At 36.4% G+C, this 25,782-nt stretch overlaps 1 protein-coding gene across 4 annotated transcripts in view; it reads left to right on the top strand.

Moving 5' to 3' along the window:
• RYK (receptor like tyrosine kinase) overlaps positions 1 to 25,782 on the top strand; it is an 89,524-nt gene that overhangs the window by 12,732 nt on the left and 51,010 nt on the right. For 3 of the 4 annotated variants that reach the window (XM_025448836.3, XM_049099642.1, XM_049099644.1), the window contains exon 2: positions 18,438 to 18,559. In XM_025448836.3, the coding sequence (XP_025304621.1) occupies positions 18,438 to 18,559 (122 nt within the window). Of the gene's footprint in view, positions 1 to 17,244; positions 17,291 to 18,437; positions 18,560 to 25,782 lie in introns of those variants that run through there. The other variant, XM_049099643.1, reaches the window with a different exon arrangement.

Genomic DNA, 25,782 nt, shown 5'->3' with positions numbered 1-25,782 from the left:
TAGGACAGTACTGAATTCTGCATTTTTGAGTTTTAATTCCATTTTATGATATATGTGTTTATTAATGTGTTGGTTTCTTCATATATAAGACAAGATGCTTTTCAACTACGACAGGGTATCTTTTATCACGGTCGATATGATGTATATGAAAATGTTACATAATCTTCAAAACAACTTAGTTATTGGTGGGAGAGTTGCATGTTTTTGGATGAAAACTAAAATCATAGAAAGTTTGAAAGACAGGTCACTTAGATATTAACCTGGTTGATTGATCATCTTTATTAGCAACACTTAACTCATACTTCAAAGAGTTCTTTATTGAATGTTTACTAGGCCTTATTTTAGGGGCTTAATATATTTTAATAAATTAGATAATATTTTAATAAAATGGATAAATATCTCTCCCCTCATGGTTCTGAGTTCTAGCAAAGAGCTAAATGGCTTGCCTGAGAAGAGAATTTATATAGTTTTGGAACTGGACTTCAGATTAGGACTTTGCAGTGCCAGTTGCTGGCAGGAAGAAGTGATGTTTGTGAGTTCTTCATTATGCTTTCCTGGACATAACAGTCAATGCTAAGTTACTAGTGGCATCCATGGCTGGCTGAGATCAGAGATCATGTTCCTATTAGGAGTTGGCTATGAAGTTGAATGGTGATCATGTCAAATGGTAATTTATTCCATCTTTATTACAGAGCTGTACCTGCAATGCATGTTTGAGCTAGTCAGATTATCTTATTTAAATAGGACAGGAACTAATGACATTATTTTCCAGAGTATCTTTTGACCAGCTACTGGAGCATTGTAGTACTATGGCACCTCATGTTTCATATGTTATGCTATAGTGCTAGAGATTATGGGTTGTCACTTATTTTCCTTGGATAGGATTTGGGAAGAATTTTACGATCTCTGCAGTTGTGGCACAAATCACATCTTTGGGAGAATTCTTTTATGGATTTTGTTTTAGATGACAAGTATGTTAATTAGACCTGAAATCTTGTTCCTCTATTTCAGTGTCTAGCTCTCTTTATAATTTCTTATTCATCTACTGTAGTATTTTCAGATGGGGAAGGTGATAGTCCATCATTTGAGTCACCCACTTGAAATCAAAAGTGACCTTACTCTACCTTTGATTCTACACAGGTGATATCATCAAAGGTAGTAGAGAGATAAACCTGAGCACAGTATTTATGATGGATAGCTTTGGGTTTCCATTTTCAGGAATCACAGAATTACAGTGAAAGCTACTTTCTGAAAGTAATCTCTAAAGGATAGGGGAGGAGAGATGCTTAGTAAATGGATCTTTGCACCCTGTAGCTTCATGATGTGTTATAAATCAGTGGCAACAAATAGCCACTTCAGGGGATTGTTTTTAGGTAAACTGTTGATTTTGACCACATTGTCATGTTTTCTTCCCGAAGTGGCAAAATAAGGAAAGGTGCTCTGTGATTGCAGATGCCTGGCTTTTCCTTGGGAGGACCAGGAGATTCCCTTCCTTGAAGTTGACCACTTAGCTACCTCTTAGGGACGGAGAGGATGGGTCTGCTTTCCTTTCCTTCAAGCAGGCCAGTTTTAGGTAGGAGATGTGGGAGCAGCCTGGAGGAAGGGAATGGAGGGAGGGGGCATATTTACACTGTCTTCTGTTGTCCAATAGGCATATTGTTTTCTCTTCAAAGCTCACTGTTATTCTTTTTATACTCACTGTGTATCTATATATGCTCTCAGCTGTGTTCTATGGAGATGCTTAAGGTTGCAGGAGAAAGATTGGAGAAAAATGATGAATTGGTAGAGCATTACATGAAAAATCTTATTTAATCTGTAAGATTATGGTTTTAACCATTATAGAGATTGGGGATTTATATGCTTTTTCTTTTGTAATTATGAGGAAAGGATTCTCCTTTCCTATAGTCTAATATTTGTAAATTCATTGTCTTATAATGTAGTTAAATATTAGGTCTCAGCCAATTTTCTAGTTAAAATTTGACTATAGTTAGATTTATTAGATCTTGATGGACAAATTATTTTATTGTATCTATTTCCACTGACTAGTTTCTATAAACTAGGAATATTTGGAATATGATCTTACTTATTTTTTTTTAGAATTGATTAAAATGTATTTAGTGGTTTTATACCTAGTAAGTGATGTTGGCTTTTTTCCTCTGGCTCATGTACTGGACTGTACTCAGAACTTAAATTATCTTGACTAAATTTTTTACTTAAGTTTTGACTAGCATTTAGAAACTGGATGATATCATAGAATATAATAGAGGTTTGGCTGACATTTGGAAATCATAGATGATATCATAGAATAATAGAATTTTGTGGCTGGGGAGGGACATTAACATCATCTGGTTTAGCTCTCTTGCTTTATAGTTGAGAAAATTGATGCCTAGAGAAAGTGGTTAAATAATTGATTCCCAAAGTTCACTCAGTTACTTATTAGCAAAAACTCTGCTTTAATTCTGTTTCCACAACATTACTTTTGTTTTCCTCCCTTAACTGATTCCTGATGTTTTCTTTAAAATATCATTTCCCAGGACACCTGGGTGGCTCAGTGGTTGAGCATCTGCCTTGGACTCGGGTTGTGATACCGGGGTCCTGGGATCCAGTCCCTGCATCTGACTCTCTGCAGGGAGCCTGCTTCTCTCTCTGCCTCTGTCTCTGCCTCTCTCTGTGTCTCTTATAAATAAATTAAAAAAAATCATTTTCCTTAAAATTCATCTTTGATGTAGTTGATTTTTATCAACAGGCTGCCATTCATGCATCTAATATTTGAGTAGCTACAAATATTCGAAGACCCCAGTCCTGCTTGTGAGGTGTACACAGTACTGGGGAGTACAAATGCATGAACAGTTCTCTGGAATGTATTTTTTTTTTAAGATTTTATTTATTTATTCATCAGAGACACACAGAGAGAGGCAGAGACACAGGCAGAGGAAGAAGCAGGCTCCATGCAGGGAGCCCGACGTGGGACTTGATTCCGGGTCTCCAGGATCACGCCCTGGGCTGAAGGAGGCGCTAAACCGCTGAGCCACCAGAGCTGCCCCGGAATGTATTTTGTTAAGTGCTATAAAGGTAGCTCTAGGGAAGCCTGGGTTGGCTCAGTGGTTGAGCATCTGCCTTCAGCCCAGGGCGTGATCCCAGGGTCCTGGGATCGAGTCCCACATCAGGCTCCCTCCAGGAAGCCTGCTTCTCCCTCTACCTATGTCTCTGCCTCTCTCTGTGTGTCTCCCATGAATTTTTTTTTTTTAAAGGTAGCTCTTTTTATAAAAGGAGATGGTTTGCTCATTGGCACTATTCAACTGTTGTTGTGGCCTTGAGAAACCAATTGTTAACCTTTAAAATTATTTGGGAAATTTTTTGAACTAGTGAATTATTTGAACATGAGCTAGACAGGGCAGATCATGTAGGACATAGGCCTTGATTAAAGTTTGAATTTAAGATTATATAGGGAAAAATTAAATTTTCTTGATGGGAGTTGAGAGTTTTGAGGAACAACTTTGGTTTCTTGGCTTGGAATTTAGTTTGTTTAAAAATAAAGTTTTGGACAAATGCCATAATTTCTAATAAGAGCAACATTCCTACTTTGCTGGAGTTGATAATGAAAAATTAAGTCTGGTTATTGTATCGAAAAACTGAAATATTTTTCGTTTTTTGTTAGAATAGAAAAGTTATACTTATTCAGATAACAAAATACCGCCTCTTTGGTTGATGGCTGTTTACTCTTGCTCCTCTTTGCCTTCTAGCAGGGCCCCTTTACCCCTCTACTCACTCTACTTTGTCTGGTCTATCCTCTTTTCTGCTGGCCCTTTCACTTTATCTTGTGGAGCTCCAGTTCAGTTTTGAGGTCTCTTCTGACTCTTTTCATAGTCTCTTTATCTTTTCAGCTTAACTAAGACCTGGTTTTCTTTTGTAAGTGATAGTTTCCTCATAATTCTTTCCAGTCACTGAAAGCCAATTTTATTATACACCCTCCCCATTTATGGGGCAGAGGCTAGCTCTTTTTCTTTCCTTTTTAAGAAATAATAATTTGTTGAGGTGAAATCCATGTAACATAAAACTAACCACTTTAAAGTGAACAATTCAGTGACATTTAGTACATGTGCAATATTGTGCAACCACCACTTTTCATTCCAAAACATTTCCATTACTCCAGAGTAAAGACTCCTTACCCATTAAGCACTCTTCTCCCCACCCTCCTGCCCCCGTCAACAACCAATTTGTATTCTATCTCTCTAGATTTATTTATTCTGAATATTTCATATAAATGGAATCCTACAATGTGAAACTTTTGTGTCTGGCTTGTTTTATTTAGCATAATGTACTTCATTCCTTTCTGTGGCTGAATAATATTCCATTCTATATATGTATCAAAATTTATTTATCCATTTATCTGTTGATGGACATTTGGGCTGTTTTCACATTTATACTATTATGAATAGTGCTCTGTGAATGTGTGTGAGTGTACTTGATTGAGTGTCTTCAATTTTGGATGTATACCTAGAAGTGGTATTGTGAGTTATATGGTAGGTTCTATGTTTAACCTTTTTCTTTTAAGTTAGCTCTACGCCCAACATGGGTCTTGAGCTCACAACTCCAAGATCAAGAGTTGCATATTCTACCAACTGAGTCAGCCAGGTGCCTCCATGTTTAACTTTTTGAGGAACCACCAAATTATTTTTCACAGTGGCTGAATCATTTTGCATTTCTATCAGCAATGTATGTAAGTTCCAATTCTCTACATCTTTGCTAACACTTTCTTTTTTCTTTTTTTTTAATTAAAGCTGTCCTAGTAGGTGTGAAATGATACCTCATTGGGGTTTTGGTTTGCATTTCCCTAATAACTAACTAATGATGTCAAACATATTTTTATATGTTTGTTGGCCAATTTTTATATCTTTAAAGAAATATCTACTCAAGTCCTTTGCTATTTTTGTATTGTCCTTTTGTTATTGCGTTGTAAGTCCTTTATATGTTATGGATACTAGACCTTTATCAGACACATAATTTGCAATATTTTCCTTCATTCTGTAGGTTATCTTCATCTTCTTGATAATATCTTTTGATGCACAGAAGTTCTAAATTTTTATGAAGTCTAGTTTGCTTCTGTTGCTCATGCTTTTAGTGACATATCTAAGAATCCATTGACAAATTCAAGATCATAAAGATTTTCCCCATGTTTTAGTCTAAAAGTGTTATAGTTTTAGGTCTTATATTTAGGTTGCTGATCTATTTTGAATTTCTTTTATATATGGTATGAGGTAGGGGTTTAATTTCATTCTTTTGTATATGGTTATCTAGTTGTCCCAGAATAATTTGTTGAAAAGGCTACGCTTTCCTCGTTAAATGGTCTTGGCATCTTTGTTAAAAATTAGTTGGCTAGAAAAATAGGTTTATTTCTGGATTCTCAGTTCTATTCCATGGGTCTACATGTCTGTTGATACCATACTGTTTTGGTTTCTGTGGGTATGTGGTGAGTTTTGAAATCAGGAATTGTGAATTCTTCGACTATGTTCTTCATCAAGATAGTTTTGACTGTCAGGAGCTATATGTGTGATTCTGTATTAATTTGAGAATCTGCTTTTCTATTTCTGAAAAAAAGAGTTTGTACTGGTAGATCCATTTGGGTAGTATTACCACCTTAACAATAGTGAGTCTTCCAATCCATGAAAATGGGATGACTTACCATTTATTCAGATCTAATTTGTCTCAGCAATGTTTTATAGTTTTTGTTGTTAAGCCTTTGTTTAAATTTATTGTAAAGTATTTCATTCTTTTGGATGCTATTGTGAATGGAATTGTTTTCTTAATTTCCTTTTTGGATTGTTATTAAGGCACCAGTTTTATCATGCATTACATCCTTCTTTTTCTATTTTTGATTGTTTTGCCCCAAGACCGTGACGCCACATCTTCCTTTTGATTCAGCGACAGAAAGGAATGATATTTACTTACCTTAGGGTTGTTGGACTCCCCTGCCCTCTATAAGATGATCCTTCATAACTTCAAACCTTGACTTGTTTTTATTTCCCTCTCTTTATCCCTGGATATTAAAACCTGCTGTGACTTTCTTCTCAACTATTACTCCTTTGTACGAGCTGGTATTCTAGTTCCCAGCTCTCTTTTCCAAATAAGGTGCTCATAGAAATGGCCACTTTAGACTTGGTCCTCTTAGCTCTTGGAACTTTTTTCACCAGGGCACACCAACCTTCTTTCTCAGTCACTTCCTTGTACTGAAACCAGGCTGTTTCTTCGTCTCTTAAAGAGTTACATAGTTTCTGGCTTGTTGTAGACTGGCTCAATAAAGTATTACTAAATAGATTGCTTCCCTCATTGCCTATCTAACCATTCCTCATTGCCCACCTTACCTCTATGGAACCTACCACATTACTTGCAGACAATGATAACTCTTGTTATCTGCTACCCCTGCTTTGAGACTGCATTTAATTGCTTTGTCATATTGACACACTAATAATAGCGATTAGAAAAGAGTGTATTATCTAGATTGCATCTTCATTTGTCTTTTTCTTAATTTTTTTTTTTTTTTTGTGAGCGTATGATGGGCAAGGAAAGAGAAAGAGTATATTCAAAAATAATGCATGATATTCTTGGGGCATCTGGGTGGCTCAGTTGGTTAAGCTTTTGCCTTTGGCTCAGGTCATGATCTTGGAGCCCTGTGTTGGGCTGCCTGCTCAGTGGGGAGTCTGCTTCTCCCTCTCCCTTTACCCCTTCCCTTGCTTGTGCTTCCTCTTTCTCTGTCTCTGGAATAAATAAGTAAAATCTTTTTTTAAAAAATATTTTATTTATTTATTTATTCATGAGAGACACAGAGAGAGAGACAGAGAGACAGAGAGACAGAGACACAGGCAGAGGGAGAAGCAGGCTCCATGCAGGGAGCCTGATGTGGGACTCGATCCTGAGACCCCAGGACCACACCCTGGGCCAAAGGCAGGTGCTAAACTGCTGAGCCACCCAGGGATCCCCAGTAAGTAAAATCTTAAAAAAAAAAAAAAAAAAAAGCATGATATTTACCACAGATTTTATCTTTTCCAAAAAATCAGCTTGTTGAAACTACTTTTTATCTTATTAATTTTATTTTCTGATTATGTGGGTAAAAATTTATTTAGGTTATTTGGAAAGGATATAAGACCATAAAGAAGAAAAGTATACATTATTTAACCAAGTATTGGTAATTTTTGGTAAATAACTTTACAGTATTTTTTACATGTTCTCATATTTTTTTAATGTAATTGAAGTCTTACAAAATAGGAATATAGATAACTTTTTGAGGTAGATAATACTTCAAAATTTGTAGTGTTAAGTTTTCCCTCCCTCCCTGCTTCCTTCCATTGGCCACCCTGTGGTCAGAAGGTAGCCTGCACATTTTCTACTTTAAGAAATTGATTGTGCTTTCGTTATGGCTGATCACTTTTTGTAACTCTCTTACAAATGCTTTGAAAGAATTGAATTTCCTATAAAGTGCTGTCTTTTTTTTTTTTTTTAAAGTGCTGTCTTGATGTGTCAATATGTCTATCATATTAATCATAGCTACATATATGTAAATTATGTACTCTACATGCTAATATCAGTCATAGACTAATAGTTCCATACCATGATTATACTTAACATTGGGTTCTCTCCATATTTCTAATATTTGGGGATGATTGTGCTTCCATTGGATTCTCTTTGTATTTCTAATATTTGAGGGTTTTTGGATTCTTGACATTTTTTTAAAAATTTTTATTTATTTATGATAGTCACAGAGAGAGAGAGAGAGAGGCAGAGGGAGAAGCAGGCTCCATGCACCGGGAGCCCGATGTGGGATTCGATCCCGGGTCTCCAGGATCGCGCCCTGGGCCAAAGGCAGGCGCCAAACCGCTGCGCCACCCAGGGATCCCTGATTCTTGACATTTTGATTTAGAGCTGTAAAGATTCAAGATTATAATACTTTCATCATGAGGTATATATCTTCCCAGTATACAAAGCTTCTTTATCGCCTGTTAAAAATAAAACTATTATTAATGTCTCAGAATATTTTGGAGTAATTTTGCAGGGAAGAATACATAATTGGTATATTTTCTGAAGCCTTCTGAGAATCTCATGTCTTTACATATGATTAGAATTTGTTTGGGATTAGAATTTCCTGGCCTGCTTGCTATTCCCTTGAAAAATATTGCTTTATTGCATTCCCTGTCGTCTTCAGAATTTCCCGTATTATTGTCATTCAGATGGTGAGCCTGTGAGTATTCCAAGAATTGTCTTCTCATTTCAGCCCCATTGTTACCGGGGTTGTATGTGAAAATTCTTTGATCTTCTCTTTCCAGTTCTTAGTGCTTTGCCAAGTTTTACTTTTTGGTGTACCTGGATATTTGTAAGGGAAAGAGGAAGGTGTTTTAGTCAGTGATAATTTATCATTACTAGTGTTAATACTGGTGTATCAGAGATTTATCCTTGCCAATGTGGTTTTTGTTGAATTTCATTGCTTGAGGGCCTTCTCGCTCTTACTAACCTTCATGGATTACTTTAGGCAGTTACTAGATTTTTGTTCAGTAAATTGCTGCAGATATATATGTATTTCTTTAAACATGTTTTTGAAAACCAGTTTTTTTTTTCCGGTTTAACTTTCATAGGAAATTTAATAAAAAGAATAAAAGCATGCATAAAAATAATCCATAATCCATAATTTATGATCAACCACTATTAATATTTGTTGATATTTCCTTTCTTTTCTGAGAAATGGAGCACACACATCATGTATATACTTAAATATTTAACTTTAGTTCACTGAACATTTATCAAATACTTCTTACATTGAGGATGTATTCTAGGTGCCAGACACTGTTATAAAAATTTGCTGTATATAGTTTGTATCTTGCCTGTTTTTATTTTATGTTACAGTCTAAGCAAAACCCAGTTTATTAAAATTTATTTGTAACAACTCTATTCATGACTTTGTAGTCTTTTCCAGTGTTTTTTTTAGTTACTAAAACCTGTTCTCAAAAGGGGACCTCAGTATATCACATAGATGAATTGGGAGAGATTTGATTAAAGAGGTATAATGACTTACCACCTCTCGCCTTCTCCAAAGAAAGAAACTTTTGAAAACTATTCTCTGTTATGGATGTACAGTATTATAGTTTATTAATTGCTGCTTTATTGCTGGTCATTTATTTTGTTTCTTGAATTTAAAATATTACTTTGATTAATAACTTTATAAAGTTTTTTATCTACATTTGGTTTCCTTAGGGTGGATTTTTAGAAGTGGAATGACTGGATCAAAGAGTATAAATTTTGTAAAACTTTGATATATATTCATAAACTGTTTGCTTGCTATACCCTAACATTCAGTATTACAGTTAAAGAATATAAACGTTTCTGTTACAACATCAAATGCATTCCTAAACAAAAACTCTTCAGGATTGCCTGTTCACTAAAAATAATAGGACTTATGGGAAAAATAAGGTTAAAGGCAAACCACTCAAGACCTCTGCAGTTTTCAAACCAAGTACTAACAAAAGCATAATTGGTACCTTATGAGATAACTTGGACTGTGCAATCAAACCACTTAGCACAGCTGAGGCTGCTTTAGAGGAGAGTTAAAGATATTAAAATATAATAGGATGGAAATCACTGGCCTGCATAGTCTTGAGGTAATGCAGATGTAAGTAGATTTCTAAGCCAGTGGAGCTGCCATAGAGGTAGACACACAAGAGGAAGTTCAGCTTGCTGTGTTCTAGGAACTGTGTAGGCTGGTGGTGCTCCTCTGAGTAGGAAGCCCTGGGTGCAGGTGCTCATTTTTAGTTTTCTTAAAATAGGGCAGAGAGGGGGTGCCTGGGTGGTTCAGTGGTTGAGCATCGTCTGCCTTTGGCTTAGGTAGTGATCATGGGGTCCTGGGATCGAGTTCCCTATCAGGCTCCCCCCACGGAGAGCAGAGAGTAGAGAGTAGGGGAGAGAGGGCTCCTGCCTGGCAGGAATTGAGACTTGAGTGAGGGTCTTTTTCTTTTCCATAGAAAGTTATAATTCTTTACCTCCTATTCCAGTTCCCCTCGCCTGGGAAAATTCAAATATGAACCATCATAATTTTTGTGTTATAGTGGCATTGTTATTTTATTAACTAATCACTTATAAACTAATTGGTGTTATAGGAACCTGTCTTATGACAAAACAGACTGTTTTTGCTAATTTTATAGGCAAAAATTTGAATCTCATTTTAATGGTTTCTTCAAAAAAGTTAAAAGCCTTTCAAACTAGGAATTATTAACCTTGGTCAAAACAAATGTTTTCAAAATCTTTAGTCAGAAAATATCAACTCTGTGTACCTGTCACATTAGAATTTAAACACCTTAGGGTAGTAAATTTCCAATTTCCAATTTATTTTGATGGCCATTAAGTATTTATAGATATGGATCATAGGACTCCAAACTCTCAGCAGCTTATGAATATTAATTTATTTGTTGAGAGTAGAAGACATGGCTTTGTAGTGACTCTCATTTGTGGGAATGGCTTCATCCAGGATTATGCAGTGTTCACTCAAAGTACCAGAGAAGACAGAGGGTAGGGGAGTCAAGTCAGTTCAAGACTGCCTGGTTTCTAGGGTTGAGTGTACATGTCTACCATAGGCAGAAAGTGATGGGAGAAAGTTGAGGGTACTAGTAAGAAAGTGATTAAAGTAATTGGGGTTGAGGCCAGTAGGAAGAAAATGAGGAAACGATTGGTATAATAAAATGGGAGAAACAAGAAGATTTTGGATATGGGAGGTCTTATGAGCCCAGAAAACAGTTGTTCTAATAATAAAGGGAAGGAGCTGAAGAGCTACTAGCTATTGAGACATTACATTTCAAGATTTTGGAGGTAGAGCTATTTACATATTGCTGCTGTCCATAGAAATGGGTTGCTTTGGTATAGGTGGAGGTTGTTGGGAGTTGAGGATCAAAAGGCACATTGAAGGACAGGTTGAGAGTGCATTGGTCTCAAGGACATTGGAAACCTGCTATAGTAAGTCACAGAATAAGTATGTACAGAAGTTTTATAAACTAGTTCTAGAGTCCTTAATGAATGAGGTAGCTAAGATACTGAGAAGATTAGAGAGTGGCATAGTTTGATAGTGTATGTCTGAAAGGAAACAGGACTTTTTTTTTTTTTTTAAGATTTTATTTATTTATTCATAGGCACAGAGAGAGGGGCAGAGACACAGACAGAGGGAGAAGCAGGCTCTATGCAGGGAGCCCGATGTGGGACTCTATCCTGGGTCTCCAGGATCATACCCCAGGCTGCAGGCGGCGCCAAACCGCTGCGCCACCGGGGCTGCCCAGAAACAGGACTTTTAAAAAAAAAGATTTTATTTATTTGTTCATGAGAGACACAGAGAGAGAGGCAGAGACATAGGCAGAGGGAGAAGCAGGGTCCCTGGAGGTAGCCTGATGGGGGAATCCATCCCAGATCCTGGGATCACGACCTGGGCCAAGGCAGACACTCAACCACTGAGCCACCCGGTGCCCTGAAATAGGACTTTTAATAAGAATACTTAAGTAATCATCAGAAGTGGTTATAGAGATTCAGGGCAATACCCATTAAGGGGGTAGAATGGGTCTTTCAAGGCTCTACAAGGCCAGCTATGCCTCAAGGGGTGGAAGTTGGTTGAAGTTACAGTGGTACTGGGGGATGACAGTATAGAAAAGAGTCATTGAAGAGAAGGGGGGTCATGGATGGATGAACAGGTTAATAAGCATGCCAGCCAAGTTGAGGTCCAAATAGGCTTTAGAAGCTTGAGAAAGTTAGCAGTCCAGTCTTTGCTCAACCTTCTATTGGAATATTGTAGAGAATTTGCTCTCGTGTCTTCAAAGAGAATGTTTTCTAGTCAGGAACCTTGGTTTCTGTCTAGAGTTTGAATTGGTAGAGCTGGAGAGACCTTGAGCAATTTGGGAAGTACAGATGCCCCTAGGATGTTGGAAAGGGAATTGGCCATATCCCTCAGTCTCATCTTTTGAGAAGTTAAGAACTCAGAGAATTTTTAGTACGACTAAAATCACAAATTATTAAGGACTGCATGCATGGCTTGAGGATGTGCTTGCTTTTTTGTTTTTCTTTTCTGTGTTTATAGCTCGTTTTCATCTGGCTTTATAAGGAGTTGAATTTACAGAACCCCTAGACGTTTTTGATATTTTGAACTGTGTCTGGAAAACTTAAATATTTACACATTATTATTACTACTAGTAATAGCATCATAACTATTATTTATTAGGAACAGAGTTCTTTATTTCCCTGAAAGATGTTTTAAGTTTAAATTCGGAAGATGTTGATTACTTAAGATTATTTTTTTCTACAACTTTCTTGTTAGTGCTGATTATATACTATGGTCTGCAAGCTTTTTGAGATTAGAAAAGAAAGGTAAAACCTATTGACTTTTTTCTTCCTCTTTTGAAAAATTTAGGTTAACTTTACATACAATGATATTGCAAATTTTTTTATTTTTTATTTTATTTCTTTTTTTTGTTTTTTGTTTTGATATTGCAGATTTTAAATGTATAGTTGATTGGATTTTGAAAAACACATATACCTATGTATACACTGTCTCAGTTAGATCTAGAACATTTTTATTATCGGAATAATAAAAAGTTCCTGTGCCTCTTTGCAGTCAATTCACCGATCTCTCCCACCCTCTTTCCCAGACTATATGGTTTGATTCTATCACCATATAGTCTTCCTGCTCAAGGATTTTATGTAAATGAAATTATATAGTATGTAATCTTTCATACATAACTTCTTTTCCTCGTGTAGTCTGTGAGATTCATCCCTTTTGTTACAAAGTCTCAACAGTTTCTTTTTATTGCTGAGTATTTTGTTGTATGAATATACCACAATTAGTTGTTCATTCATCTGATGATAGACATTTGTATTATTTCCAGTTTCAGCTCTTCTGAATAAAAGTGTTATCAACATTCACATACAGATTTTTTTGTGGACATATGTTTTCATTTCTTTTGGGTAATGACCTAGGAATATAACTATGGGGTCATAGGCTATGTATATGTTAACTTTATATACAAAATTGCCAGTTTTGTAAAGTAATTTAACATTTTTACACTCCCAGCAATGTGTAAGAGATGCAAGTGCTCCAGCATGTTTGCCAACCTCTAATAGTTCTTGTAGGTAGAAATGATACCTCGTTGTTGTTTTAATTTGTATTTCTCTGATGACTAAGGATGTTTAGTCCCTTTTCATATGCTTATTTTCCATTTTCATGTATTTTCTTATAAGATGTGTGTTCACATCTTTTGCCTAACTTATTTAATTGGATTATCTCTTTATTTTTAGTTTGTAGGCGATCTTTATCCTAGAAACAAGTCCTTTTTTTAAGAATGATGTGCTGTGAATGTTTTCTCCTGGTTTTTGACTTGAATTTCATTTACTTAACAGTGTCTTTTAGGAACAGTTTTTAATTTTGATGATGACCAGTTCATCTATTTTTTTTTTTTGTCTTTTGGTTTATGTTTTGTGTGACCAGTCTAAGAAATCTTTATTTATCCTAGATTGTGAAGATATTCATTACATATTCTTTTAGAAGTTTTATAATGTTACCTTTTACATGTAGGTTTATAATTTATTGCAAATCAGTTTTTGTGTGATATGTAAGATAAGGGTGAAGATTCTTTTCCCCTTTACTTTTATCCAGTTGCCTTAGCATAACTTCAATTGAATTGCCTTGGTGCCTTTGTTGAAATTCCATTGACCCTATATTTGCAGGTTTGTTTTTGGATTCCGCTCTCTTGATACATGTCTTTTTATCAGTACCACACTGTCTTGATTACTGTAGTTCTCAATTATGTTGTGAAATCAGGTAATGTGAGTCTTCCAACATTATTTTTTCTTTTTCAAGATAGTTTTGGCATTTAAATTTCATTTTAGAATTAATTTGTTTCTTCAGAAAACTTTTGGAATTTTGCCTAGGATTACTTTAAATCTGTACATCAGTTTGAGAAACTTGACACCTTAAGAGTGTTGAGGCTTATCTAAAAGAATTATCTCTCTCCACTCATTTAGGTCACCTTTAATTTTTTCTTAGCCATGTTTGGTAGTTTTGTGTAGAGGTCTTATATCTTTAGATTTATTTCTAGGTACTGATATGTTTCGATGCTACAGTTTTGATTTTTAAATTTTATTTTCCAGTTGCTAATATATAGAAATACAGTGCATTTTTTTTATATTGGCCTTGTATTCTGAGACTTTGCTAAAGTCATGAATTGGTTTTAGTAGTTTTTTAGTAGATTTTATAGTGTTTTTTACACAAATAATCCTATCAGCTGTGAGTTTGAGTTCATCCACTCCAGTTTTTATGCTTTTTTGTCTTGTCCTTATACGTTGGTTAGGACCTCTAATTCAAGGTTGAATAGAAGTGGTGGAAGTAGACATCCTTGCCTTGTTTCTGATCTTAGAAATAAGAATTTGATAATTCACCATTGAGTATGATGCTAATTGCAGGGTTTTTTAAAAAAAATATTTTATTTAAATTCAGTTTGCCAACATGTAGTATAACACCCAGTGCTCATCCCATCAAATGTCCTCCTTAGTGCCCATCTGAGGGGTTTTTTATAGATGCTCTTTACCAGACTGAGAAAGTTTATGTCCATTCCTAGTTTGTGGACAGTTTTTGTCATTAATTTTACCAAGTGCTTTTTCCACATCTACTGAGATGATCCAGGTTTTTATCTTTTATTCCTTTAAGGTGATGAATTAATGATTTTTTTGAATTGGTGATTTTTCAAAATTAACTTCTCATATACACTTAATCATGATGTAATTATCCTTTGTGTATATTGCTGGCTTCAGTTTGCTAATATTTTACAGAAAATTTTATGTATATGTTCATGAAGGATGTCAGTCTGTAATTTTCTTATGTTTCTGTCTGGTTTTAATATCAATGTGATGCTGGCTTTATAAACTGAGTTAGGAAGTATTTTCTTTGACTATTTTCTGAAAGTTTATGCAAGGTTGATATTATATCTTCCTTAAATGTTTTATAGAATTCTTTTGGACCCAAGCTTTAGGGGGAGATTTTTATTATTTGGATTTTTAACTTCTTGTCAGTTTTGGTAAATTGTGTTTTTTCTTTTTTTTTTTTAAATTTTTATTTATTTATGATAGTCACACACAGAGAGAGAGAGAGGCAGAGACACAGGCAGAGGGAGAAGCAGGCTCCATGCACGGGGAGCCCGATGTGGGATTCGATTCCGGGTCTCCAGGATCGCGCCCTGGGCCAAAGGCAGGTGCTAAACCGCTGTGCCACCCAGGGATCCCTAACTTGTGTTTTTTCAAGGATTTTTCTAAGTTATTGAATTTATTGTCATAAAGTTGTTCATACTAAGTTGTTTTTAACATCTGTAGGATTTGTAGCAAAGTTCCTCTTCATTCTTAATATTGGTAATTTTCTCTTTTTTCTTAATCAGTCTTGCAAAGGATTTAATATTCATTTATCTTTTCAAATAATCATCTTTTGGCTTTATCCTTAACTTATAGTTAATTTCTTTATTATAACATTTGATGGAGAAGGTAGCCTTTATTATGTCTAGTTAGAATCCATTTTTTAAAAATGTGTATGGTCTAACTCATGATTAACATCGTGATTAATACCCTGATGGGTGTTAATCGTATGGAGGGGCTACCAGTTGTGGGGCGTCCCAATTGGGTGGTGGTTGGCAGCGGGAGCGATGAGGTAATTCATTCAAGGCAGAACAGAAGAGATAGAAGTTTATTGAATACATGCAAGGGGGACAGTGAGGGTCATGACAGCAAAACTGAAACTGTCTGCTAGGAGGCAGTGGTGAAGGGCCACCGTGATGAGGGCAGAGTGAGGAAATGTAGGGACATAAAGAATTTCCCTTTTTGATAATCTGAGGAACTGTACTGTGCCTGTTTGTAATTGGTCAGTTAGGGCCTATGTCTATTTTGAGGTAGGTCGCTTAATAAGCCTGTGTACTTTGAGCTAAGTGGTCTCTGTGGGCCCTTTTCCTTGCTTAAGTTTCCATTGCTCAAACCTGCTGCTTAAAAGAGCCTCGATAACCCCCTTGTTTCCTGTCCCATAATTATATTGTTCAAAGAATATCATAACCAAAGTAACATTAGTTCGCACCTTGGTGAGGTAGAGACTACACCAGGTGGAGTTGTCAAGAAAGGAAACTATTTTTGCAGCAAATAAGGAGATCACGGGGAATAACTTCTAAAGCCGTGACTCCCCAAGCAAGGGTGAATGGTTCCTTTTATTTGGGGTTAGGATGAATATTCAGAAAGGGCAGCTTTGTCATCACCTTGTGGAGGTGAGCTTAAAATTGTGACTGCACCTTAAGGAAACCTGCGTATACACACATTGCCTGTCTTGTTAATGAGGCTTGTGCCCATCCTGGGGTGAATTTTTAGCATTATAATGAGGTAAAAGTAACTGTCCCTTCGTGGCCACCTCCAATCTCTGCTGGTGTGAATTGGGGTTAAGCTCAACCTGGTCTGGGTGGTCTGGGCCTGCCAGAGCTTCCTTTGAGCAGTCATTTTTGCTTGAGGGGTAGTTTTGGTTTCCATCATGGGATGCTGTGCCCATGGCATTCTTTGCCTGAGTTAGAAGCTGGAATGAAGAGCTTAAAAATGTGGGAAAAGGTGGGCAGTAGAGGTTAGGCTTTGGGAGTCCAGCTGGGGACAGAATAGCCACTCTAGATTTTTATGTTTTCTGAAATGATATTAGTCTCCAACTATGATTATGGATTTGTCTCTTTATTATTGATTTTTCCTGTTGTTTTTTGCTTTCTATATTTGAGATTCTTTTGTTAGTTACACAACTATAGCGTCCTGTGTTTTTTTTACTAATGCCTTTAATATAAAATCTTTTTACCTTGCTCTAGTTTATCTCATGTCAACACTGCTCATCTACTTTGTTTTTCTTCCTTTTTAAAAGTTTTGTTCCAGGTGTACTTCTTGTAAACAGCATCAGTCTCGACTAGAGTAAGACGTGACTTTTTTTTTTTTTTTATAAGCACGTTTAAGCAGTTTACAATTATTGTGATTGCTGATGTTTTCTTTGTTCCCAGCTTTCTTGTTGCGTTCCCCCCCCACCCTTTCTCTCACCTTCTTAATTTTGTTTTCCTTTTCCCCTTTCTCCAATACCACCAGTCCTCCCTCCCCATGTCTGCAGCGCTACCTGTCCTGCCAGCAGGGAGGGTCTTTTGTAGAAAACCCCAGAGTTTGTCCCATTGCATTTGGTACCTCTATAGGATAACTAAAGCAATGCCACCCAAAAAGTGCAGCTTTCCCCTAGGTAAGCCTCAAATCTCATTTCTGAATTAATGATTTTAGATTCAGTTGAGAAATGAGAAAATTAATTTTACGGGAGAAATGCCTGTAGCAGAGTTATTTGTTTCTATATCTTAGGAGGTGTAAGATCTCCATCTTGACCTCTGCATACCGCAGGTTTTCAGGCTTATGGTATAGATTCAGTAAATAGGAGATTGATATTTTGATTGGTTCAGCCTGTACCCTTTCCTTCCAATGTGTGGAATATATATGTTACACATCACTAGAGGGACACCTAGATACATCTTTAAATACCAGCAAATCAGTTGAAAGAAAGAAAGTAATTCTACTTTTATTCATTCAGTTCTTTTGGATTATCATGGAGAAAGCCTCCATTTGATTCTTATATCAAATACAGGTAGGACGAAAGGGAATGACAGAATTAAAGAACATGATATGTTTGGAGGTTGGATGTGGCCTTAATAGAGAAGGTATGGGAGTGAATGAAATTTGGAAATTGCTTCTCTAGCACTTTTTAGGTGTCTGGTTATTTCTGCTTTATCTGCAGAACTGACTTGTTTAACATATGTTTACTGAGCATCAGCAGAGAATTGTCCTGAGAATATGGGGAAAGAACATGTGTTGATGTGGCAACTAGTGTGAGTGTATGATGGTAAATGCTGTCGGAGTGGCCAGGATGTACTTGCCTATGAGGCAAAGGAGAGATCATCTCTGGCCTTGGGTCAGACTAATATTTTCACGAAACTACATGTCTTTCTCCCTTTTATTTTGAACCTCTCTTCCTAAATCTACGTCAGTTTTGGGGGAAGAAGGGGCTCTTGTTTATAGGTATTACTCTGAGAAGGACTGTGTCTGAAAGGAGAAGTCACATTGGTCCTCAGAAGACAGAGTGGCTCCCAGAGTTCTAGATCTAGCATACCTGTGTTTAGCTGGATAACTAAATTGTTTAGAATCCCAAGTTCTTCATCTTTATTGATGATGGTGAAACCCAGAGTCCTACCTGATTCATTAGATAGCATATGTGAGAGACATTTGTGATGTACTTTCGTACATCCTATTTTCACTCTCAACTTGTATTTGAAATATTGGTGGTTAATGATTTTGAGTGCATTTTAGATATTTAATTCTTTTTTTCTCTTTTTTCCCCCTAGGTCTTGATGCAGAACTTTATTATGTGAGAAATGACCTTATTAGTCACTACGCTCTATCCTTTAACCTGTTAGTACCCAGTGAGACAAATTTCCTGCACTTCACTTGGCATGCAAAGTCTAAGGTAAGAGAGTGGTCAACCAAAGATGCCAAGACAGAACCACTCAGGCCCTCTACCTGAGGGATGGTCTGCCCTCTGTACAAAAGGGTCTGTGGCTGGTGGGTTGTAGCAGTACTGGGTCTTTTCAGATTTATATTTTAAGTCTTTAGCCTATTCTGTTAGACTTTCTCAAGTCCTTTAAAATGAAGGTAGCCATCATTTATTTATGTGACTAGCTAATGACAGAACATCCTTTCAGGCTTTTCAGGCAAGGATGCAGATCTGGTTTGAATAGGGAACAGTTGGATCTGCTAATGACTGCTGTTACTCTGAGCTGATAGGAGTGGTGGATAGGAAAATTGGTGAGATAGGTGTTTGGGGCATGTTTGATGTAATGGATACAGTTTTGCCATTTCTGGAGAAATGGTACAAGTGAGATACATCAGACACACGACACCCATGTGTGCTGTGGCTAAGCTCCTTTAACGGTAAGGAGCCTTCTGTCTGGCTACTTACTGATGAATTCTTCACACTTTCTCTAACTGACTGAACTCCATGAACATGGTAAGTTTTCTCACAAAGAGTGGGAGCTTGAGGGTAGAGCCCACCTCCTCCAGTCAACTTTAATTTCTTTTATTATCATTATATATAAACTGAAGAGGATTTTATTTGGGAAATAAAAATAGTTTTAATACTAAAATCTCTTCTAGAGTTTTTTTTTTTAAGTATTGTAAATTGTTGTCTGTCCTGATATTTGTTGCAAGTCATTTAAATTTGATGACTTTAATATAGATCTTTTTTTTTTTAAACTTTATTTATTCATGAGAGACACAGAGAGAGAGAGGCAGAGACACGGGCAGAGGGAGAAGCAGGCTCCATGCAGGGAGCCCGACGTGGGACTCGATCCCGGGTCTCCAGGATCAGACTGAAGGCGGCACTAAACCGCTGAGCCACCCGGGCTGCCCCTAGATCATTTTATCTACTTAGAAAACAGTAATGAGTATTAGGAAACTTCAAGTATTCATAGAATTACTTTAAAAACTGTTGAGACTTTGTTTAGGTCTAAACCCCAAAATAATCATTGTTTATAGTTTGGTATACTTCAAACTCAGTTTTCTTTTTTTATGTTTTAAACAAAAAAGGGGAATTTATTCCCCTTACCTATTACTGTTTCCTGGCATCTTTCCATGTCTCTACTTATATATCTAACTTATTCTCTTTAATGGCAATATAGTATGATACTGTATGGATGTATGATTATTTTTTAAGTGCCTCATTGACACATGAATTTTTGATAGCATTTCACTATTTCAAACAATGCATCCTTTTATTGTTAGAGATAGTTTTCTTCACTTCATCTGGTAGGCAAGATCCATGGTACAGAGATAGCGAAAACAATTGGTAGTTCATATTTGTTGCTGTTTTTACCTTTGTTATTGATGAATATAGAAACGTAGAAATATATGTGTGCATATGTGTACTTGGGTGTATGTATATATGTGTGTACATTGAGAAGTTTTTGTGCACTTGTGGCATTATTTTTGAATCGTAAGTTATTGCCAAGTTGTGAAATGGCAGAGTCAGAGTGTGAATGTTTAAAATTTTGGTTGGACATTGTCAAATTATTTCTCCCTTCCTCTTCCAAGATGGTGCCAATGAACTAACATTCCTTACCAACCAAGTGAATAGGAGTGCTTATTTCTTCAATTCACTACTTAACACAAAATATTTTAAGTATAGTTGTTTGCTAACCAGATGAGCAAAAATGATTATGTAACTGTCCATATTTTCATATTATTACGGTTGACCCTTGAGTAATGTGAGGGTTATGGGGCATGCATGTCCCCCTGCAGTTGAAAATCCATTTATAACTTTTGACTCCCTCAAAGTATAATTACTGATTGTCAATTTTTTTTATTAAAGATTTATTTATTCATGAGACACAGAGAGAGAGAGAGAGAGAGAGAGAGAGGCAGAGACACAGGTAGAGGTAGAAGCAGGCTCCCTGCAGGGAACCCGATGTGGGACTTGATCCAGATTCCAGCATCATGCCCTGAGCCGAAGGCAGAGGCCCAACCCCTGAGCCACCCAGGCATCCCACTAATGGTCAATTAATGCATATTTTATGTGTTATATGTATTATATGCTGTAATTCTTACACTAAAGTAAGCTAGAGAAAAGAAAAATCATAAGGAAGAGAAAGAAAATCATAAGGAAGAGAAAATCCATTATAGTATATACAGTATATACAGTATTACACTATAAAAAAATTCATGTAAGTGGTCTTGTTCAGTTCAAAAACCATATTGTTCAAGGATCAGCTATATATATATATATATATATATATATATATATATATATATATATATATATACTGAAGCATACATTTAGAGAAATGTGTACTGAATGTATACTAAATGCATACTGAAGCATACATTTAGAGAAACATTATATACACATATACAAACAGGCATTAAAATAGAGCTACAGTAGTGCAATTAATGTTGACTTAGCTTGGATTCTGGGTAAAACATATATGCCTTGTCATCTGGAGCACTTTGACTATCCAACATTGTTACCTTGGGGTATCCAGATACGGGGCTGCTTTTTTAGTGGTGGATTATCTCTTTAGGGTAAAAACTGCAAAACAGAGGTCAAGAAAGAAAATTCATGTGAAATAATTAAGAACATTTAAGAACATTGGCCACAGGTAAAAGAACATTTATCAACCTTCACTTGGTTGGTAAGGAATAATGGCAACATTATTGCCAAAGTAAATGGTAGAAATGATTCAGAAAAGGTTCATATGAGACATTTTCATCTGAGGTTCATCAGTATCAGTGAGTAGGACCTGAACTCTTCAAGGAAACTATGCTAACACATTTTTCAGTATTCTTACATAATATTATATGACCTTACTACTTAGGGATCAGGGTAACTTTTAATTTTGATATAATTTCAAATGTAAAGAAAAATTATAGTAGTACAAAGAATTCTCCTACATCCTTCATCCAGATTCACTGGTTGTTATTAGTTTTCTTCCTGTGCTTGCTTTATCATTCATTCTTTCTCCCCACCCTCATGCACGCATACTTTTTTCTTGAACTATATGAAAGTGAATTGCAAGCATCCTGTCCCTTTAGCCTTAAATACATCAATATATATTTTCTAAGAATAAGGGCATTCTTTACATAACCAGAGTACAATAATCAAAATGAAGAAACTTAACATTTATACAATACTATTATCTAATGTACAGGACTCACATTTCATCAGTTATCCTGATGATGATCTTTATAGTTCTTTTTTTCATCTGATTTAGAATCATACATGCAGTTGGGTGATGAAACTTTAGTCCTCTGTTAATCTGGAACATTTCTTTGGCCTTTCTTTGTGTGTCTTGACCATGACATTTTTGAAATGTCAGTTTTTTTGTAGAATGTTCCTCAATTTGAATTGTCTGAGGTTTCCTCATGATTATCTCAGGAACGTCTCCTTGCTAGTAACACCCAAAAATACTGTCCTTCAGAGTGCACATGATGTTAACTTGTCCCATTACTGGTGATCTCTGATCACTCAGTTCACCAAGTTTCTCCACTGTAAAGGATTCTTCTTTCTAATGAATAAGAAATTGTGGGGAGATTTTGTGAATTACATTTTCAAAATATTCCTTATCATGCTTTCAACTACTAGTTTTTGCCTCTATGTTTAGAATTAGTTCTCACTTTTTAGCCAGTGCTGTCAAAGAGAATAGTATGTTCCCTCTCATTGGAAGAGGTCATCTCTACATTGGGTAAATATTTGGTGGGCATGTTGTAGAGGGAATGGGAATTTAAGCATTTGTGGAGTAATTGGTCTTTCATTTTAAGTTCCCTTGCAACTCTGAGTGTTTCTCTGAACATCTTTCAGGCAGAGAAACTTCTTATGTTCTCCAAAAAATTGATAATCTTTTGTAACTTTTCCTACTTTTAATGTTGATAAATATAAAAACAATACATGTATTTTGAAGTAGTGAAAAATCTAATGAAATAGTAGAGAATCTTCTGTAGTACTCTACTGACCTTGAATAGGGTATGATTATGTCTGGGCTCAGAAAAAATAATGATATATCATGAGAATGGTTCTTGGGCATGTATATGGGTAGGATTTGTGAATAAAAAGGCAGTGTGGCATGTGGCAGTTAGAACTGAACAGAATTAAACCTTCCCCTAAAATACATTCCCTTTTTAAAATATACATACATCGGATGTTTTTATTTGGAGTGAGTTTCAGGGATCTGATATTGCTGATAATGGATGTCTGAAGAATTTTAGGAGCCTGTCACAGGAAGAAGTTGGAATGGAGGAGAGTAGAGAGAGGAAAGGGTTCAGATAAATATATACATTTGAATGGGAAGCAGCACTGGCCTGGGCACATGTTGGGTCAAGAGGAGCCCTGCTATTGCTCTAGGTCCTTCCATATTCTTCATGAATAATTTCTGAATTACTTCAGTGGCAGGTTTTAAATACCATCATTATTGCACATTTGAGCTACCATTGCTAGTATGATATTCCTGGTGAGGCAGAAAGAAGTTCTCTGACTTGTTGGAGGGCATCACCACTATTACACATCTAAGCCAGAATCCTAGAAGGGCCCCTATACTTCTCCTACATTTGCCAAGTCTAGTTGATTGTCTCTCATAATTATACTTTGAGTTCATCTTCTACCTCTCTCTGGACATAATATGCCATCTGTAGTTTAAGCCTTAGTTTTTTCTTAACAAGATATGGAAATAGTTTTATAACTGGTCTCCTTGCCTCGGGACTAACTGCTTGCTGCATTGCTGCCCCACCTCACCGCTTAATCTCTGCTCCCAAAAACTGCTCTAGGGCTCTCAGTTGCCACCAGAATAAATTTCTGATTTCTTAGGAAGTCTGTATGATCTTGTCTCTGCCTTTCTTTTCTACTTTCTCTTCAGCTAGTTGTTTAGTCTCGTTTTGTTTGACAATTTTTTGAATGCCTTGGACTCTGTTACATTGCTGCCATTGGCAGTGCTAGAAATGCCCCTTCCCCATTGACTCCTGTTCATCTTATAAATCTCAAACCTGGTATCACCTCTCTTTTGGCTGTGCCAGGTGTTCCTTTCTGTACTGTGGCACCCTTCTCTTTTCTCCCTCATCACCATTGTCATACTCTTAAGAATATCATATGGTTGATCTTCCTTTCTATCTCCCTCTTAGATGCAAAGCCTTTCAAAGGAAGGAACTCCTTTTCGTCTTTGTGTTCCCTGTGCCTGGTATTTAGCACAGTGTACTATACCGGGTACCTGGTACTTAGTTATAGGTGCTCTTTTACTGACTACAGAAGAGATGGAAGAAGATGGTGGAAGCCACAGGGCACAGCTCAACATACAGGGATCTTCTGAGTGGTTAGAGCTCTTTAAAGTTGGAATGTGGTGAACTTCCTGTTTCTAGAAGTGTGAAACATAAGTTGGGTACACTTGACACTGGTTGTCCACCTGGGATTTGTCAGGTATTTCACTGTGAATAAACTTATAAATTGGAAGAAATGAATGGGATTCATAGCTAAACTAATTTCACAAGTTCATCTGTAATAGGATTTAGAATTAGGGGAAAGTAATCATCTTCTATCTTAAAAGGTTTTACAATAAAAAACTAAGGAATATGTGTGTGTTAATCCAGTTTCAGGCTTTGGCTACCATTGCAACCCCTAATTCCAGTATTAGGTTATAATCTCTTTGGTAATTGTAGCACAGTTGAGTAATTGAACTTTGCTTATTTTAAAAATTAATCTTTTGAGCATTCAACATATGCATACGGTACAACACTCAAAAGGCATAAGGGATATACAGTGAAAAATAAGTCCCCTATACTTTCCTAGTACCATCCCCAATCAATCTAGACACTGAGTTGCCCTTCCAATGGCAACCACTGTTACTTGATTCCTGTCTCCCATTCTAAAGCTAGTCTGTACATGGATAAGCATCTGTGTGTGTGTGTGTGTGTATTTTAACAAGTAATATACTGCATACTTTGTGCAGTTTGCAGAGCACTGAATATATATTGGTAAAGGGTTTATAGAGTTGAATGCTTTCTCTTTCAAATCACTGAAAAATACATTATATGGTTGCAGTTTGGTTTACTGATCAGTTAGTTATTATGAGGGAAAAAAAATAAGATCCAGATTTGGGAAGGGACTTGCTCAAGGTAATAGTAGAAGCAGAAGACATAGGTGGTAGAGGTGACTTGAAATGGGAAAGTCACACAAGGGGGCAAGAGAGACCTGGCTTCTTTACCTGAAAAGACACAGGATTCTTCACCTGATCATTTTGGCTCTAGGATGCAGTCATGAACTTTCTGGAGGAAGGCCACACCTCCTAAGCTCTAACTATTTATCAGAAATTCTCAGTTCTTACTTTTTTAAGGTATGCCAGGAGGTAAATAAAATGTTTGCTTCCAGAGATCTCCAGGCTCTCCTTGATATGCCCATTCACACTGTAGATATTTTAACATTGGTTTTCATGTATCAAAGCTTTTTGCTAATAGTGCTGTTTGTCAGTGTTTACTTGGTTGTTTTGTCTTGCCAAATAGACTGTGGTCTTCTCAGAAGTGAAGCTGTATCTTATTCTTGACATCTGTTGAGTAGTAGTTAAATACCATTGGTTAATTGCATTTCCAGGTGGGATGAGAACTCTGGTATTTCTTTTCTTTCACAAGACCACATGGTCAGAAAAGCAAAAACTGCTGGGTGGTTTTAACAAAGAATTAGTTTCTTCTATATTCCAGAACATTCTCTGATATCTGGGGGAAAAGCATGCCACTGCATCTGTTAAATGTCAGTAGATATTTTAGATAGCTGGAAGGCAAAAATATACCAGAGTGTAGCAGAATACTCCCCCAACTCCCGTCCACTCTGTAGCTGTTCTCTGGTTTCAGGAATTCTTCATCATTGTCAGGAGGGTCTGCAGGGAACTTGTCCAGAGTTCCTACAGTATCTCCTGCAGAGTGGGATTTCCGTGAAGAAGGCAGCACTTTTGGTAAATTCAGAGAAATTAAAAGACTGTACGGCTGTAGGAAAATGTATTCACTTTAAATCTGTACTGTGTTCCAGAAGGAAATGGCTTTACTCATCAGCTGCCTATTTGGAATTGCCATTTGTTTCCAAGTAAGGGAAGATTACCAAAAATGTTTATTTTTTAGCTTATTCAAATATTTATATTTTCTCTAGCTTCTTTTCTGAAATATTTT

The sequence above is a fragment of the Canis lupus genome, chromosome 23 (assembly GCF_003254725.2).
Source record: "Canis lupus dingo isolate Sandy chromosome 23, ASM325472v2, whole genome shotgun sequence".
In the NCBI taxonomy this organism is placed as follows: Eukaryota; Metazoa; Chordata; class Mammalia; order Carnivora; family Canidae; genus Canis; species Canis lupus.
The sequence above is the reverse complement of the archived record's forward strand: the minus strand, read 5'-3'. Positions and strand labels throughout refer to the sequence as shown.